At 42.4% G+C, this 20,030-nt stretch overlaps 1 protein-coding gene across 1 annotated transcript in view; it reads left to right on the top strand.

Moving 5' to 3' along the window:
* The window catches only part of CCBE1 (collagen and calcium binding EGF domains 1), a 153,786-nt gene that overhangs the window by 110,641 nt on the left and 23,115 nt on the right, over window positions 1-20,030 (top strand). Inside the window, exons 3-5 of the mRNA XM_054987548.1 lie at window positions 16,025-16,077; window positions 19,062-19,196; window positions 19,792-19,929. Of these exons, the coding sequence (XP_054843523.1) occupies window positions 16,025-16,077; window positions 19,062-19,196; window positions 19,792-19,929 (326 nt within the window). The remainder of the gene's footprint in view (window positions 1-16,024; window positions 16,078-19,061; window positions 19,197-19,791; window positions 19,930-20,030) is intronic.

Raw genomic sequence — 20,030 nt, 5'->3', positions numbered from 1 at the left:
TTTTATAGAGGTTTTGGATGGCTCTCTTTAAAAACTCAGTCCCACTTACTGCTGTTGATGTTAGCAAATGTGTTAAAAAAAACCAACCAGCCCACAAATTTTAACCAGACCTCATTGGTTTGGTATGTACTAGTTAGTGATTCAAAATGATATAGCCTCGCAGCTTGCTTTTCCAAACTGAGCCAGACCAGCGCAATGGAGAACGTCTGCAAGTATTCCACGAGCGCCAGTACACATCGCTTACTTATTTGCTGTGTTTTGATCCCTCTCTCTTCCATCACAGAACTCACAGTGACTTACCCAGAATTCCTAGGAGGCCTTCTAGCCAGGCACTGACCAGGTACATACCTGCTTAGCTCTAGCAAGGTGCCTTCCTCATGTACCAGCAGACTCTACTTGGGCATTAAAGACATAAGTCTTAACAGCTGGGAGAATCTCAGCTACTGTGCCAACGTAGACATAAATAGTTTCAGATGTGTTCAATTGGCAGGGAGGAGCTGTGGCTTAATGCCAGTGCATCTGCTTGGTGTGCAGAAGGACCCAGCATCTCTAGTTAAAAGGCTCAGGTACTAGGTGATGTGAAAGACCTCTGCCTGCGACCCTGGGGAGGTGCTGGCTGTCAGAGTAGGCACTACAGACCTTGATGGACCAGTGGCCTGATTCAGTATAAGGCAGCATCATGTGTCTGAGTGGGACTTCAACTTGCATTATTATGAGAAATTGAGTGAGTCTGTAACAGGCCTTGAACTCCAGACCAGGTCATGCTGTAGAGGGAGCTTTTTAAGACCAATTGGGCTGGATTTGTTCAGTCTCCACCCCCCTTCTATAGAAGTGACCAGAACGGGCGTAACTCACAAAAGTTAAATGGACGAATCTGTTTTAGGGCTTAATCTTTCTTTTTAATGATGTGTGTATTTAAAAGTGTGTAATAAACCTGACCCCTTGCCATTACATGAGACTTTCGCAAAGTATCCTCTCCATTTGCATTTTTTTTTCAGTCTGTAGCCTATAACTTTAGCAGACTGTAAGCAAGCCAATGGTGCCATGGGGATACCTGCTGGCTTTTCGCAAGAGAGAAGGAAGTAGATTCTGAATGGCATCTTGCATCATATTTGCAGGGAGCTGCTAAGGTCTCTCATTCATAGCTGCATTAATTTATGGTTATTTAATACTTGCTTTAGATAAGGATGGAAGATGATTGCCCTATTGCTGTGAGGAACAGATGTGGCTTGAAAAGGGCAACTCCCCGACATCTGTAAAAAGAAAACTCATGGGCATTACCAGTTTTTCATGTAATAAATGCATGTTTGTTTTTCAGTGCTTGTGGGCAGTCCTCAAGTCTCAAATTTGTGCTTCTGCTGTGGAGACAATACAGGACCCAGCTAGATGAGATGGCCTGGATAAGGCTGCCGGCATCCAGGTTGGGTCTCGAGATCTCCTAGAATTACAACTCCAGACGACAGAGATCAGTTCTCCTGGAGAAAACAGCTGCATGGATTCTATGTCATTATACCCCTTTGAGTTCCCTCCCTCCCTAAACTCTGCTGTCCCAAGGCTTTACCCCTAAAATCTCCAGTAATTTCCCAACTTGGAGTTGTGCATTCATTTTACTTGACAAGTCCATAGTGTTGGGGGAGGAGTTTCTCCAATCTAAATCCCTCTTCCGAAAACTGCTATTTACACTTCTGAGGAAAGCATAGAGATCTCTTCTGTATTATTTATTTAGTAAATTTTTGTCCTGCCTTTCCCCCAAATTGTTCAGGGTGTTGTACACCATTCTCCCCTCCTCCGTTTCATTCTCACAACCACCCTGTGAGGGAAGTTAGTCTGAGAGAGTGTAACTTGCCCATGGTTACCCTGTGAGCTTCCACGGGAAAGTGGGGATTCAAACCTGGGTCTCCCCAGTCCAACACTCTAACCATTGCACCACACTGTCTAGAATGTGGTTGTGCAAATGCCACAGGCACCTATTGGATCTTTTTGTCACATGGTGTGATGAGCGCCCTCTTTCTATTTCCCCTCTTCCCCCTTAAATGTGGGTGCCATTTTGTGAGCCTTTAAACATTTAAGGTTTTTAAAAAATTCATTACAGAGGGCCAAGCCAGAAGTGAGGAATTACACTTGAATGGCAAGTGAACAGACTCACAGGTATTCCTCCCTGTTCACTTGCGCTCGATCACATAGTGATCGAGTGAAGCGCAAGTGGAGCGCAAGTGAACAGGGTGGAATACCTGTGAGTCCGTTCACTTGCCATTCAAGTGTAATTCGTCACTTCTAGCTTTGCCCAAAGTCTGCATTCCTCCTATCAGCTTCAGCACATGTGTAATCCTATAAGACACAGCTTCATACAAGCATCCTATTGCCGTTTCACAGAGCTGCTCCTTTCTTTCGAAGCAGAGGAAGAGTTCTTTAAAGACAGAGGCGCTCCATGAGCACATTGGAGTGTGCAGTGCTTGATGAGTATGCATTACCGCATTCTTGATCCAGGAGAAATGTGGCTTAAATAAGACTCTGATGCTGAAAGATCTCATGTGTTTGCCATGAACATTAATGGCAACAGTGCAACAGATTCTCATGGGCTCCATATAATTTTATGAAGCAATTTCTCAATATCTTTAGATAATGTTATTTGACTGTGTTGGGAGTTTATAATTTATTTGGGAAACCAGTTCTTACACGATGCTTTCCATGTTTATGAATTCCTTGTGCCGCTCCAGTATGTGGGCCTGTGTGTTCACTCATGTGCGCCCTTTGGTGTCATCTGCTTTTAATTGCTATTTGAAAGAGCACTTACTAGCTGTTGCTTATGCAGCATTTTTGTGACTTTGTTGATGAAAGATTCTGTATGAAACTGGACCAGAGCACATTCAATAAATCTAACAATGTTCCAGTGACTTGTTACTGTTTGACTCTGGTGACTTAGCAACAGAGCTGCAGCCATCTAATGAGCTCCGAATTCCTCTTTTGGCACTTCCTTAGTTAGTGAAATGGAATTTATGGCTTTTTATCTAGCTTGCATTTTTGTGTGAAACTGGACTCACAAAGAAGGAGTCATGGAAGTTAAGAAATTCAAGAGAGCCTGAGCGCTGGTGATTAATATTGCATTCGGCTTCACCTTTGTTTAGACACATAGCTGACAGTGTGTGCCATCGGCAAGGCAGTGTATTTACAGGCTTGGAAAGAAACTTGGCTCATGTTCTAGTTGGGAGCTGGAACACAGTGGAAAAAAACATTTGGATTGTCTCTTTGTATTTTACATCTCCAAGGATTTCAGCTCTGCTCATTTTAAAAGTGAAATGGCATCTCCTTTGAAAATATTCAAATGAGATAGAAAAGATAGATAGTTTCTTGAAGAAAGGAAACTCGTGTCTGTTGCTGGATGGAATACATGGACTATTCGAACAAATCTGTGTTTGTAATAACTGTAAAGATCAGCGCTCATTTTGGGGGGGAACGCACAGGAACGCAGATCCGGCAATTCCCCAAAGAGGTCACATGTCAGGTGGCCCCGCCCACCTGACTCTCAGCCATTTCGTCCTGGATTGGGGCCGAAATGGCCTGGATCAGGCCTCTGACAGGTGGTGGATCACTCTCCTGCTCAGCAGCGGCCCAATCCTGATCATTTTGGGCTCCTTTTTGGCCATTTTCAGCCCCTTTTTACCATTTTGGGCCCAATTTTGGCCCTGAATGGCCAGGATTGGGTCCAGAACAGCCAGGAAAGGTGATGTCAGGGGGTGTGGCATATGCTAATGAGATATGCTAATGAGTTCCTCCAGCTCTTTTTCTACGAAATGACCCCTGGTAAAGATGCAACGCAAGCGTACATTTAAAATTCATAACTATGTTGCAAGCCTAGATCTGTTAATTTTGGGGATGGCTACCTGACCAGTCAGAAACAACTTAGCCAACTGATCTCTGTCAAATATGGTACAAAATTGGTTAACATTTTTTACAGCATTATCTTTTTTCGAACAAAAAAAGTCCTCTCTAGCTAAGAGATTTTAAGAGTTGCCCACCTTTTAAAATCAGCTTTATTTTTCTTTCGAAGAGTGTTCCTTAATCAGTTCTGACCAGATCTTCAATTTAAACTGTTAATTAGTACCTGAGTACTTCATCAGTGCAGTGGTTCATTGTTCATTATGTTGGTGGCTGATTATGCCTCCTTCTATATGGAGGTTTTGGTCTGGTTTAGTGTCTAACCTGGAGCAGGGTTTCTGGAGTATCTACAATGACATTTTCCTCTAATCATTCGCTTCCCGCATTCTCCCGCAGTTTGCTGCAATCTTGCCCAATCCTGGTTTGGTATGATCTTTTGTGAAATGTAATGGAAGTGCCTTTGCACATATGTAGTTGAGGAGGTACGCATTTTTGCCACGTCCTTGCCACGTCAAGTCAGCGCCCTTTCCATGTGGCTGCTATTTCCTTCCCTATCTCTCTGCAAGTTTTAGAGGGGGGGGGCTTTTAAAAATCAGTATTTTTTTCTTCCATTTTTATTAAATGTGCTTTTCAAATACATATCTATATAAACACATTAGGAAGTTACATACAATGTAAATAATATTGCTGATTTAAATATATACAAAGGTCTAACTTTAGTATTTGTTGTTTTAAAGTTTTGTTTACAGATAATACGTGTGCATATAAACACACACATACACACATACATATATTCCTTCTTCCTTTTTGTTTTATTGGTTTTGACATTGTGATATTTACACATTTGAGTGGTTTTATGACTTAAAGATTGTGTGATATAAACTGATTTGGAGTTTGTGCTTGTTTTTGGTGATATGTTCAAAAACAGGAAGCCATTTGTTAAAAAATGCAGTTGTTTTAGGGTATATGTTTGTTAGCTGGGGACTGTAATTTTTTCAGTGATACCTTATCCCATACCTTAGTATACCAATGATCTATTGAAGGAGGTGTTTGTTTGTTCCATCTTAGAGCGATCACTGAAAAATCAATAATTGACATATCACTATAGTAGTAATCTATTGAGATGTGTTAATTATTAGTTTTAAGCTATGTCAATTATCAATTTTTTGAAAAAAGCCTGGAAAGGGTGGGAGGAGGTAGTTGTGGGAACACTACCACGTGGGTGTTTCTCTGCCATTGCACTGCCATTGCATTTCACTGCATTCACACTGGTCACAGCAGGAACATGGAAAAGCACCACTGTGTGGCTCTTTCACGCCTTTGCAAATATCAATGATTAACACAGCTGTTTTATCATGTGACAATCGCCTTGGCAAGCTGGTCTTGTGACTGTCATATAACAGCCCCTGACCTGACCATTTTGAAATGTAAATGCAAGAACAAAAGGGGTTAATTCACACTTTTGGTTTGTATCCCAGGAAACATCCAGCAAAATACCTCCCAGAAATACCCAACACCGCCCCCCCCCCCCCCGCTCCCAACCTCTTTGGCTTTCAAGAATGCTGTTCCAAACTGAAGAAACATTTTAAACTTTTGGTGCGTGAATTATTGCTGAACTCTCACTAACTACTGGGTTACTTGACAGGCTTGCACTGCAGATGGTCATTATTTGTCCATATAAGCCTTTGGAAAGGAGAGAGAGACCTGGAGGGGGGGGTAATCTGAAATGTGCAGTTAAAATAAATAAGCATTATTGGGACTTGTGGGTTCGGTGAAAAGTTACCAGATTATTATAAATTATCTTTATTTTTTATTAAGCAGTGTTCTTAAAGCTGCTGTATCAAAGGCATCACGACAGCCCCTGTAGGTCTGATTGCACATATAGTCACATATTGTCAGTCTATGGAAGACAGGATACGTTGAGGCTGACTCTTACCCCTTGCAGCAAGAAATCCATACGTAGGATACACACAGAAGCAAAATAAAGGCGTCTGGCTGTACACAGGCTCCTTGTTAGGAATGACACATTGAGTACATAAATCATTATATCTATCCCTCTACATGTTTCCCCCCACCCTCCTAGTCCAGCAGAACCTAATCAGTAGTGGGACGGAAGGAGCTGTCCCCAGGCCGCTGCGGCGAGCCATCCAAGAAAAGGGCTCCTCCGTACTGGAATCTGGAAAGCAACAAGGGAACAGGTGCACGAGGCTATTGCAACCTGTTGCAACATATATCTACGCTGGGTAACAATATGGAGGTGCTGTGGGCAACGGATCTGACACATATATTTGTATTGTTTAGACACGATAGCCAAATGTTCCTTTAAGATGGGTCATAAATGGATAAATAAGAATTTGCGCTCCATGCCAGATTTTTGATCTAAATTATTCTGGGGCAAAAAATTTACTTTTGAGGCGGTCTGAAACCCCCTTACCGTAGTTTTTTCATGCTTATTTTTTGCACCAGTTCTCACTTCATTTAAGAGTTCTTCCCCATTCACTCTGTGATCTCAACAAGTCAGGGATCACACAGCAAATGTCATTCAGATTTGGCAGTGCAGTGACCTCTGTAAGACAAAAGGAAGCCTTGACATTAATTTTTCCTTTGCTGTGAATCAGAGAGAGAGAAAGAATATTGTTGAAGCATGTCAGTGATTCTATTTTATCACACTATGCTGGTGAGCCCATTACCTGCCTGTATAGCATGACATAAAGTGGGCCTTTAGCTCTGATTAACCTCTCCGCCCCCCTAACATTTTTGAATCTTTTTTTTAAAAAAAATTTATTAGGTGAGAATATTAATACATACAACTTTCAAATAACATTTCAATATCATTTTTGAACATTTTTGAATCTTTTCAAGCTTTTTTCTGGCTTTTAAAAAAACAGGTAGTAGGCATATCACTACAGTGTAATACAGCTATAATGGTATACCTACTGCTGATTTTCAGCTATAATGATATACCTGCTGCTGATTTTCTTTAAATGTAAAAAAGGCATATGTGCTGCATAGGGGGACAGTGTGGGGAAATCAGAAATGAAAATGGAACTGGATATGCACAGGGAAATGTTGTGCGTGGGACCTGGAGTTCTCCTGAAATTTCAGCTCCAGGTGACAGAGATCAGTTCCCTTGACGAAAATGGCTGCTTTGGACTCTAGGGCTTTACACCCCACTGAGATCTCTCCCCAAATCCTGCCTCCTGAGCATCTATCCCTTCATCTCCAGGAATTTCCAACCCGGAGCTGGCAACCCTAGGGGGAGCACAGATCAAAACCTTCAATGTGGAAACAACTCTGGATTTTAATACGACCGTAGTCATAAATCCACTAGATTACTTTGGCTAGGATTTCTGCTCTTTGATTCCTTAATTGCATAATGCAGTCTGTGGTAAATGGATTAACAACGCAACCTTAAACAGAGTTCAGTTTAAGCCCATTGACTTCAATAAAATGGCATAACTTTGTTAGGATTGCACTTTGACACATCGATCTGCAATTTTTAAAAGCTGAGATATGTAGCTTTTTAAAAAATGGATCAGTGAATAAAGTCTTTGCCCTTTTCTTTTTTGGCAGTTGACTCCAGCACAAAGTGGCTAGGATGGTTTCATTTTGTCGTAGTCTGTTGTAAGTCTAATATCAACTGAGCTGCTGTTTTCAACTAAACAATTGCAACTCTCCTTCTTCCAGGGCTTTTTTTCTGGGAAAAGAGGTGGCAGAACTCAGTGGGTTGCCCTAGGAGAAAATGGTCACATGGCTGGTGGCCCCGCCCCCTGATCTCCAGACAGAGGGGAGTTTAGACTGCCCTCCGTGCCGCTGAGCGGCACGGAGGGCAGTCTCAACTCCCCTCTGTCTGGAGATCAGGGGGCGGGGCCACCAGCCATGTGACCATTTTCAAGAGGTTCCGGAACTCCGTTCCCCCGCGTTCCCCCTGAAAAAAAGCCCTGCCTTCTTCCATTACTTATATTTGGTCCCAGGTTCCAGAAATATCACTTGAGCAGTTTTAACACATGATGTGACAACATGGCTGGTTTTCATATCGATCGCATCTCCAACTGAGCACTGCAGTCCGTCGCCTCTTCCAGACAAGTGAATTTGTGTGTCTGTCATTTTTATGCTTTACATTTTTTGTGTAGTTACTTAAAAGTATTTTAGGAGTTAGCCTAAAGGTTGTAGGATGGTGAAGGAACCCTGGAAATACTTAAATGGGCAACTGCAGGGACACTGCAATAAAGCGGCTTCTTTTGATCTGTTTAAGCAGATCAGTAGCAGCCCGGTTGCCTGTCATTATGAAACCACCATGTTGTCATTTGACCTGTTTCTACTTGTCTGACAATGAAGTTTGTCAGGAAAATACCTCTGCTAATAACCTCCTTTAGTGTCAGTCATTTTGATCAATTGCTTCTGTGATGTATAATTGGCAAGAAGAATGCTGGAGGTCACCCAAGGTCTTGTAATTTGGAACAATATATGCAAGTTTAATTTCAGGGCAGCCATGCCATCTTTCCTGTGTGTTTGAACCGGGGGCCCGTCAGATGACCTCCTTATACATTCAAGTCATCTGCTGCATTTAATAACCAGGTGTGTGTGTGTGTGATGGTGGAGGGGAGATTCAAAATTTGAGAGGCCCTTTTCAGAAAGAACACGTGTCGAGAGATGCAATGTTAGCTGGGCAGCGTAGTTTAAAATGACAGAGCTGATGGAGATTGCTCCTCAGAGAGTTTGTTAATTTCATCTTCGCCTCCCTGAAAGCCTTGTCAATTTCACCTCTTCAGTCTAAAACTGTGTAGGATGGCAACCGGAGGGCAGCAAGGAATGGAAATGGGCTGGATCTGCCTTCCAGAGCTGGACTTGGACCTGGAGAGGTTATAATGGGCTGAAGTTTCCCTTCTGGCATTTCACAGCCCTTCACACAGCTCCAGTATATAGCAAAGCCTTTGCCCTGCCCCAGGTTCTGTCTTTTTAAACTACCCTTCCTGGCTAACATTGCATCTCCTCACATGTGTTCTTCACATGCCAGATGTCTCGTGTAGAGAGATACTCTGAGACTCAAGGTGGATTATATAGTGTAAGTTAAATGTAATCAACAGAATGGGGCATCCAATAAGCATTGCAGAAGTTTGAAAACACAGATATATAAAAATGGAGCTGAAACAAAGCTTAAGCATTAACACAACATGTTAAATGATGCAGAAATTACATAGTATGATCATACAGCAACAGACAGGATAGATAACTGCCTCTTTAAGTGGCTGGGGAAAGGTGTCATGAGTTAGTGGCTGATTTATGATGCAAAATAGTAGAGTCCAGTAGCACCTTTAAGACCAACCAACTTTATTGTAGCATAAGCTTTCAAGAACCACAGCTCTCTTTGTCAGATGCATCTGACGAAGAGAGCTGTGGTTCTCAAAAGCTTATGCTATAATAAAGTTGGTTAGTCTTAAAGGTGCTACTGGACTCTTTACTATTTGCGACTACAGACTAACACAGAGAACTCCTCTGGATCTATGATTTATGATGGACATCAAGGGCTCCTTAAATATGCTTCTTAAATGATTTTAGCAGCTGGGATGGGCAAAGATCCAGTGCACAAGTAGTGGTTTTCATAGATCCCAAGATCCTGTCCATGTCCATCATGGTAACTGGGTCAAAAAGGTCCATAAGCAGACCACATATGCTCAAGGTACAATAGAGAAAGGATGAGTGGGCTTGGATGTCACCAGGACTTGATTTAATTAAGTCAAAAGGAGGGGCAAATACCCTGGCCCTTTAATGGTCTTCTCTTCAATGGCCCATTTGTCTTAATTTCTAAATCTTAAAGCAAGCTTGTTTAAGATTAAAAATTGGTTGCTGATTGTTGTGTTTAGAGTGCAAATTCTGTACTTCTAATAGTACAATAGGATTCTCCTTTAAAATTATTATGATAATGATGATTACCATTTTTAACTGATATTGAGGGTTTTATTGTATTTTGTAGAATTTTTAATTGAGGGTTTAGGTTATATCACTGAGTATATATTTGAAAATAAGTAAATAGCATCTTAAGGATCCTATTTCAAGGCTATTTTGCATACGGTATTGTTCCTAGACTCAGTCTCTACACAGGCTAAAACATGCATGCTATCACTCTTTTGCCACAAGTGTGCGATCCAGTGTGCTCGTAATGAAAGAAAACATACATTTGTGTGTAGAAAAACACATCAGTCCTGAGACTCCGGAAAGGAATTGGCAACTTCTTACTTTTAACATCTGATTTATTTAACCACATCTGCAAAGCATTCTTGAATCTACATCTCTTTAAAAAAACACCCCACACTTAAAGATAGGTCATTTACTTAAATGTAATTTCAGACAAAGTTGAACTAAAGAGGTTATTCTTGGTTTACATCTGCAAGCTGGGGGTCCCCCTCCCCCTCCACCAGTGCACTCAGCATCACAAATTGAGGAGAATAAGATTTTAAATCTATTAGCACAGTCATTCTTAAAACTGCATAGTGTGAAAGAGCTGCTAGTGAGCTGTGAGAAATAAAGACTTTAAATAATTAAAAGCTCCTGTGAACACAAACGACACTCCCCCAGCAAGGCTGCCTGCTGCCTTTCTGGATGATAATCCACCTCTGCTGGGAGTAGACAATTCTGCTTTGTCTTTGCATCAGTTCTGTTCTGAGAGTTCCATCACTCCTAATACAGAAACCACAGCATCAGAATAATTTGCCCAGCTTCATTATGCACAAATACTAGAGATGGACACAAACTGAAATACGAATCAAAATTAAACATGAACCAGGCCAGTTCGTGGTTCGTGAACCAGAGTTCGTCACATCCCATTTCTGACGAACCACCACAAACTTTTAGGCTGGTTCGTTTGGTTTGTTTTTTTGTTTCGTCACTGCAGACAGCCTGGTGCCAATCAATCAGTTTCCTAGGCAACAGGGGATGGACTTTCTGCAGACTATTTGCTGACTCGGAAGTGAACTTCTGCTGGCCTGGAAGTGACCTTCTGCTGACCCAGAAGTGATGATTTTCTGACCTGGATGTGACGTTTTCACGAACCAAACGAGCCAGTTCGTGAACCAGGGGCAGGTTCGTGAAAGTTCATGGTTCGTGAAATTTGATGAACCACGAACCACATGGTTCGGTTTTTTCCCGGTTCATGCCCATCTCTAACAAATATCTGTCTAGGCCTTGCTATCTTTCCATCACAAGTCATGCCCAAAGCAGTGAGTCATGCAAAAATGTGGTGGTGGTGGACTTCTCTAAGGCAGGTAATTCTTATTTGCAGACATACTATGGAAGTAAACTGTTTGGGGAGACAGAGTGAAGTTTGTCGCCCGTTTTAATTTACAAAAGGAAAAAAATGTGCCCTGCTTATCAGAAGTCTAGCTAATGCACTGTATCAATGTGTACTTTCAAATGTTATCATGCATCACAGCCTTCTCCTCCTAGATGCGCTGTGCAAACCAGAAATGGACAAATAAAAACACATGTTTCAGACTGCAGAGTATTAGAAACACATGGAGTCCCCCCCCCACCAGCTCTACCAGAACCTTCGCAGTTTGAGCTGAATGAAAAATCTCAGACCATTTAGAGCCTCGTTCATATCTAGAGGAACCTCTTTCCAGAACATCAGGACTGCATGCTATGTGAATCCCTTTGGGGGTTAAAATATGTTATTCATTTAATCTAGTTTATTTTCCATTCTCTTTAAATTATGGCCACAAAATTACAACATTGACTCTTGCATGTCCTAGTAGCTGAAATGTTAATTTATTTTTTCAATCAGCCAGCTTTCAAGCATCCTTCATCAAATTAGGCAGGATGGGGTCAGCATGTGCAGTTGCTTGCTAGCACACTGGTCCCCCTGCCCCCACCCTCCTGGATTATTTTTAAAGGCTTTTTTAGTTTGTTACACAGCAACTTCCATCTCAAGGGCTTATTTTTATAATAGAAAAATAGATTTAAAAAAAAAACGGTGATGGCTCGTCTTCCATAAAACTAGTGTTGCTTCAAACTCCTCCACTGACATGTTATGTGCCCTCAAGTCACCCCCGACCTATGGTGACCTTTTGAATGAAAGACCTCCAAAACGTCCTGTCATTAACAGACTTGCTCAGATCCTGCAAACTGGAGGACGTAGCTTCTTTTATTGAGTCAAGCCATCTTGTTTTAGGTCTTCCTCTTTTCCTACTGCCTTCTACTTTTCCTAGCAATATTGACTTTTCCAGAGAATCTTGTCTTCTCATGATGTGACCAAAGTATGATAGCCTTAGTCTTGTCATTTTAGTTTCTAAGGAGAATTCAGGCTTCATTTGATCTAGTACCCTCTGACTTGTCTTTTTGGCTGTCCATGGTATTTGCAAAACTCTCCTCCAGCACCACTTTTCAAATAAATCAATTTTCTTCCTGTCAGATTTCTTTACCGTCCAGCTTTCACATCCATACATGGCAATGGGGAATACCATCGTTTGGATTATCTTGATCTTGGTTCCCAGAGAAACATCTTTATCTTTAAGGATCTTTTCTAGCTCTCTCACAGCTGCTCTTCCAAGTCTCAATCTTCTTCTGATTTCTTCATTGCAGTCTCCCTTTTGGTTGATGATGGAGCCAAGGAATTGAAAATCTTGAACAACTTCAATTTCCTCATTGTCAACTTTAAAATTGGGTCATTCCTCAATAGTTGTCGTTACTTTTGTCTTCTTGATGTTCAGCTGTAATCCTGCTTTTTGTGCTTTCTCCTTTAACCTTGATCATCAGTTGTTTCAAGTCTTCACTATTTTCATGCACCGTACACATTAATTAATTAAATTGTGGATTCACTGCCAGGGTGTACAGTAATAGCGAAAGGCATAGGTAGCTTTAAAACGGGATTAGATACATTCGTGGAGGAAATGTCTATCAGCACCCTGTTTTTTGGCCTTCTGGGGCCACTCGACAGCCATCACGTGAAACTAGATGGATCCCTGGTCCAATATTATATTCTCACAATGTGGGTATCAATAGCAGCAGGGGAGAATCTGTGATTTTGGATCCAACCCTTTATAAGCCATCCTGACCTGGATAGCCCAGGTGAACCTGATCTCGTCAGATCTCTTGAGCTAAGCAGGGTTGGCCTTGGTTAGTAATTGGATGGGAGACCTCCGATAAAGACCGGGATTACAGAGGCAGGTTGCAAATCACCCCTGTTAGTCTCTTGCCATGAAAACACTGCCAGGGGTTGCTATGACTTGAGGGCACTCTCCACCACCTTTGTAAGCGAATATGTTATTTTCTTGGGCCTCATATATGTACAGATAACTGGCTTGGCGACAGGGTTATAGACGTATCTGTTGATAATATCAAGAACTGCTACTAATACACCACTCTTCTAGACAGATTAGTGCCCCACTCAGAGAGGTGAACAAAGTCAGTGTATTATCGAAGGCTTTCACGGCCGGAGAACGATGGTTGTTGTGGATTTTCCGGGCTGCATAGCCGTGGTCTTGGCATCATAGTTCCTGACAACCCAAGTCAGTGTATCTCCACAATACAACTGCGAAGCTGGGGCTGAAAGGATTATCTTACCCAAGGCCACCCCGTGAGTTAATGACAGTAGTGGAATTTGAACCAGCGGAACGCTGATTTGCAGCTCAACCACTTAACAACTCTGCTACAGAAACCATTGATTCCCGCCCCCCACTCCCAACCCTCCTTGAATTCATTTGAAACCTTATCTGGTTTCAGCCACAGCCACAAAGCTGGGTTTGAAGTTAGGAAGATTGTTTGCCACTCACATTGTATACATGTTTAGGGTATAATGATGAGTACGGTTCAGGAAGAAAGCATGTATGAGCCTTGATTCACCAACTCCCGAGGTCTCTAGTTCTTGCATATTGGGGCAGAACAGACCTTAGGACAAAACCTTGGAGAGCTACAGTGCTATTGGGCACACATGCTGATTAGTCTGGTCTCCAACATGACAAAACATCTCTCTATTTTTTATTTGAGTACTTTTACTCTGCTTTTCCCCACAGACTGTGGACTCAAAGCACCTTACAGTATAAATAAAAGCAACAGGCTATAAATCCAAACATTACATATATATATTTAAAGGGTTATGCCTTTTAAGAGCCTATTCCAGTGGATCTAATTTCTCCTAACATGCTACAAATGAGTTGCAAAGTCGCTAGAAGAGTATAGAATTGCGAGTGTGCATGTGATGAAAAACAGAAAGGTGAGTGCCAAGTCGCCCTCCTCGCACTGTGAGGGTAAAGGGGACCTGGCAACCCTATACAGAACTGAAAACTGGCACTGTTTTGGCCACAAGAGCAGAGAAGGGGTTTCTCTAGGTATGCTCTTTTTCCATTCTTTCCCAGCAGGGACTTAAGAACGTAAGGAGAGCCTTGCTAGACCAGGCCTGGGGTCCATCTAGTCCAGCATCTTGTCTCACACAGTGGCCAACCAGTTACTCAAGACGGCCAGCAACAGGGCATAGAGCCCAAGGCCTTCCCCTGATGCTGCTTCCTGGCACTGGAATTCAGAATTATACTGTCTGAATGTGGAGGTTCCTTTTAGTCATCACAGCTAGTAGCCCCTGATAAACCTACCTTACATGAATCTATCGAATCCTCTTTTAAAGCCATCTACCCCTAGGACTTGCAGGCCCAAAGTTCATGCAATGAGAATCAGCTTACAACTAGGGTTGCCAGTCCCCCTCCCCCTGCCCCTGCTTACCTGGCCAGCAGGGGGTGATGGGCATGCTCCTGTGCACTGCAGTGGCCTGATTTAGGCCCAAATTGCCCCCTGTGGAGCGCGAGAGCATTCCCAGGGCAGCACATGGTCTGCATGATGACATCACTTCCCGTTATCATGCAAGCCAGGATCGTGCTTGTTCACTCAAGGGAGCACTGAAAGGTAAGTGCCAGGACTCCTACCTCCCACCTGGGGGGTAGGGGGACCTGGCAACCCTACTTACAACAGTAATTTAAACCGTCAAATTGCAATAAAAATAGCAGCTGCACACGAGGCCTCTCCAAGGCAGGCCAATTTCTTGGAGTTCCAAACTAGTTCATCCTGGTTCCTAACTCAGAGCCCTCAAGAGTGGTTGGAGACCAGAGGTGGCCTTCTTTCCTACTCTGTTGGTCTTTAATGGCCCTCACCCCTTGAACTGTCTGACAGATTTTCAGGTGCTTTGGTCCACTAGCCAGTGCTGATGCTGCAAACAGACTTTTATGCCGTTCGGTTGCCAGGGGAAACGTTCCTGTTGTCTGGATATAGCCCCTGGGCCATAAATTGCCCACCATTGGTACAGATTATGGGCACCAGCATAGAATCATAGAATCATAGAGTTGGAAGGGGCCATACAGACCATCTAGTCCAACCCCCTGCCCAGTGCAGGATCAGCCTAAAGCATGAAATCTCCCTATTGAGTACTGGTATAAGAGTGGCTTCATGCTTACTGCCTGTTTATAGTTCAGATCAAAAGGCAATTTTATTTTTATTTGCTTGCATTATTTAAAGTCTGCCTTTCTCACTGAGACTCAAGGCAGATTACACAGTCAACACAATCAACCGCAGGGGCATTCGATAAGCAATGCAATAAGGTATACAAATGCAGTCTTGTCAATGGATTCAAGGAGCTTCACTATTCTGCCACTTGTCTTCCACCAGCCGGTGAAGACTTTTCCTGTTTTGTCTAGCATTCTTACAATGATCCTTCCTATCATGTGTTAATTGTTTTATTATGTGTTTTTACATACGTATGTTAATTTTGGCTTTAATTGTTTTTAAGATGTGTTTTTATTAGGCCTTGTTTTTTAACTGTTGGTTGCCTTGGTGTCTCCGACTGGGCAGAAAGGCAGCACACACATTTTCTAAATAAACAATCAAATAAATATGAGGACATTGCATTCTGCCTGCATGCTCTGTATTTTATTGCATTTTGATTATTTTGAATCATTGTTGTAAACTGCCTCTGACATTGGAGAAGAGGAATGAGTACAAATGATATAAATTAAATCATCTTTATTAGTATTATTAGAAATTATTATTAGCATCATCTAGTGAAGTTGCTATTGTTGTACCAGTAACCTCTTGGCCCTCTTGAAATATAACATTTTAAAGTGCTTAATGTAGAATTCCTTCATATATCAATTTTATTTTGTTTGTCTTTCAGGAAAAAGTGCTGTAAGGGTTATAAATTTGTTCTCGGGCAATGCATCCCTGAAGGTATGTGATTAAATTGATTCTTTCTTCCTGTGCTGGCTGCTGTAGTCGATCCGCTTTCCTGTGCCACTAATAAAGACAGGATTGATTCCAGGGGTCACTCGCAGGTTCATATTCATTAGTGTTATTTCATAACTGCAGTAAGCATTGTGTCCTCATCAAGACTCACACGTTTTTATTCTGGCATAAGATTTTGCAAAAAAAGAGCCCACTTTGTGAATGACTTGAAGGCTCACCGAGCACTTCTCAGGACTTTAATACATCTTCCAGTAGCATCATCTCTATTTTTTAAAAAAAATATTCTTTTTTAACAACAGCAACAACAATAAAGTGCTGTCAAGTGTCAACCAACTCATGGCCACCCATCGTGGGGCTTTCAAGACGAGATGTGAGGAGAAGTAATTTGCCATTGCCTTTCCCTGCATAGCAACCCTAGTCCTGTTTTCTGAGTACTTTCCAAGTCTGGGCTATTCAGGCTGCTATTTTCCCCCGTGTTTTATCCACTCAACAACCTTGTGAGGTAGGTTAGGCTGAGTGATAAGGAATGGCCCAAATCATCCAGTGACTTTGATGTCCCCAGTTTTGTTACAATGCTCCATCTGCACTGGCTCTTGTTGCTGCGCCGTTAACAGCCAGGAGATGCCATCTCAGTGCTGTTCCTTTAATTACATGACTCTGCTTTCCCACATCCATCACAGGGTACGCTCATTTGCCTATTGTGCTTCTCTCATTGGCTTATACTTGTTCCCCATGCTGCTCCTTGGCTGAAGTCTGGAGTTTTTTGGGCTATGGCCCCAACCACATGAAATGGTTTGCCTGAGGAGGTCTACAATCTTTAACAATCTTTAGGAAGAAGGGCAATGCAATCTTGGGCTCTTTCCACATGTCCTTAAAGGGATGGCCCACTCACTGAATGCTGGTGGCTTTTCCTCTTTTCTGAGACCTCGGGAAAGTGGGAGCACACTTTCCCGAGGTCCCAGTAAAGGTGCCAAAAAACCGGAAGCCAAACAGCCTGCAACCATTTCGAAAACAAAGACATCCGGAGTCAAGGGGAAAAGCCACCAGCATTTGGTGAGTGGACCTTCCCTTTAAGGATGTGTGGCAAAAGCCTTGTTTCAGCAATGAATGGTTTCTTTTTTCTTTTGCAAACTGTCAGTGGGGAAGATATTTATGATTTGAACTATTTGACCTGGGCTGATGATATTAGTATTTTTGTCATTACTGGATACCATACTGAATTGTTTACATTGTTTTCATTGATGCATGTTTTGTGAGCCGCCTTGGACTGTTTCAGGAGAAGGCGGATAAAAATATATCAGTGACAGTGACTCATCCCTGAATCTAAACCCTTCGAAGTCAAAACACTGCGCAAAGAAATGGCCTTTTCCATGAAGAAAGAGAGTCAAGAATCAGTTATGGGTGCCTTACAATGGGTGTTTTTGCTGTTTTGTGACTCTTTCTTCCATTATGCAAATGAGTGTGGTCTGTGGGTCCTCATTTAGTATGGCTTTACACTTACTGTAAGTTTCTTGGAACGGTAGTGTTTTATGAGCCATATGGTCTGTGCTTTGGCAGTCAAGGGCTGATCTTGTACCATTATGAGTTTGTCCTGCCAAGACAGATGAATTTGCTTAACTTTACACACTGTTGATGGGAACCAAAGCTCGCTGAAGTCAATGAAAGGACTCACCTTGCTTTTATCAGGTTGATTTATTGTCAGCAGATGTGCCGGTTGAATGGCTGAAAGGCCTTTGGGAATCTTGGCATCCCAAACACTAACCCAACAATGAATTGGGACCAGACCAGAAAATATGGATAGAAAGCTTAACAGGTGACCAAACCCAATCAGTGACTTCACCTAAGCTTGGCTTTGTCGCCAATGCCTTGGGCTGCACTCAGAAAACCTTCTAATAATTATAATAATATTTGATTTATATACTGTCCTTCAGGACAATTTAACACCCACTCAGAGCAGTTTACAAAGTGTGTCATTATGATCCTCACGACAATCACCCTGTGAGGTGGGTGGGGCTGAGAGAGCTCTGGAAGAGCTGTGACGGACCCAAGGTCACCCAGCTGGCTTCAAGAAGAGGAGTGGGGAATCAAACCCGGTTCTCCATATTAGGGTCTTGCCGCTCTTAACCACTACACCAAACAGGCTGTCCTTGGGAAACATCAGCTCTGAAAAACCGATCGCTGAAATGCGGTAGGAAATACTTTTGCCGGGGGAAGTCCCTGATGTAGCGGACCTCAGTCATGTCACAGACAGTCCGTGTGATTGTAGCCATTTTGAAACCAATGAGGCTTAGGCTGTATGCCTGGAAGTCGATTTCAACTTTGGGTGCATGTAGAAAAAATAAACACTCATGCCTCCCCCTACCATTGGGATAGTGCTCATGGTCCCCCCCCCCCTTTAAATGTATTTTTATTTCCATGTGGGTTTAAAATAAAAAGTAACATGTAGATAGATGCAGCTGTTACAACCTCAGCAATGGGATCATATTCCAGTAGTCCAGTAGAAAAGACGATGGGAAACCCTCTTCTAAGGAAAGCCTCAACAATTCAGTGGCTGAGAAGCACTAGAAACCACGGAGTCCAGAAACTAACATTAAGAGAGATTCATGGTAGCTGTTGAAACCGTCATCCTTCCGCCCCCCCCCAAGTCAGTTAAAACAAAATGCATAGTGAAATTGTTGTGCTCCATAATTCATCATCCCTGTAAGCAGTAGCCAATGAATCTTCCTCCTTTCTCCAATTCTTGGATTCTCAAATTCTTAAGTTTTAGAATTTTTAAACTGAGTTGCGGAGGTCAGACTAGATGGCTTGGTTGAATACAAGCCATTGTGATTAGAAAAACCTGCCTTCCCATGATTAATAACTAAAGATATAACTACATTAAAACTTGAGGATAAGTAGAAAATTGATGCCCGATTTTTAGTAACCATTGTGCTTATATTTTAAGCTCATTTCTCTCTCTATCTCTCTAGACTATGACGTTTGTGCAGATGCTCCTTGTGAACAACAATGCACGGATAATTTTGGACGTGTCCTGTGTACCTGCTATCCTGGTTATCGGTATGACCGCGAAAGACACAGAAACAGAGAGAAACCCTATTGTCTAGGTCAGTTAATTGAAAAAAAAACTGCAACTGAAACAATAAAATTCAGATATGGACTCAGATTTTGCCCATTTAGCAAAACTTGGATCTTTAAGCAGTGAAACGCAGCTTTCAGGGGCTAGATCGCAATCGTATTGACAGTGTTGTAGAATAGGGGCTAAGGCAGTTTAGGGAAGTCTACGGTAGCCTTGGATACAAACTTCCTAGTTGGTCTCAGGTAAGCCACATTCCCCTCATGTTCTGTCTGCTGTAGGGGAGTCATAATTCTGGCCTAGCTTACAGAGCTGTTACATATGAAACAGCCCTATACAACTCAGACTTTCGGTTTGTCCACTTCAGCACTGTCCCCTCTTTCTGGAAGCAGCTCTTTGGTGTCTTAAGCAGGGAAAGACCTTTCCTCAAAGCTGTTAAGACTCCAGTTTCTTTTTAAAAGGGAAGACATGGGGCTGAACCTGGGGTCTGCTGACTCTTAGAAACTTTGCTCTGGTTTTATTATTTTTATGCTTCTAGAAAGGGTCTTGAGTCCCCTGCAGGGGAACCTTCCTTTCTGATCATTTTCTCCCCCCCCCTTTTTTTAAACCCGTTGTTCCCCTTTCAGATATAGACGAGTGCGCATCGAGCGCTGAAGCTCTCTGCCCCCACGTCTGCATCAATACTGTGGGCAGCTACAGATGCGAGTGTCACGAAGGCTTCCTCCGTGAAGATGATGGTAGGACGTGCACAAAAGGAGAGAAAGGTATTGTTCTGGTTTTTGTTAAATAATTTTGTCCCAGGTGATCCACCATGGACACAGAAGCTGCCCAGAGAAATTCAAAATCTAAATCTGCCAGGAGTACA

This window comes from Eublepharis macularius, chromosome 8 (assembly GCF_028583425.1).
Source record: "Eublepharis macularius isolate TG4126 chromosome 8, MPM_Emac_v1.0, whole genome shotgun sequence".
NCBI lineage: Eukaryota > Metazoa > Chordata > Lepidosauria > Squamata > Eublepharidae > Eublepharis > Eublepharis macularius.
The sequence above is the reverse complement of the archived record's forward strand: the minus strand, read 5'-3'. Positions and strand labels throughout refer to the sequence as shown.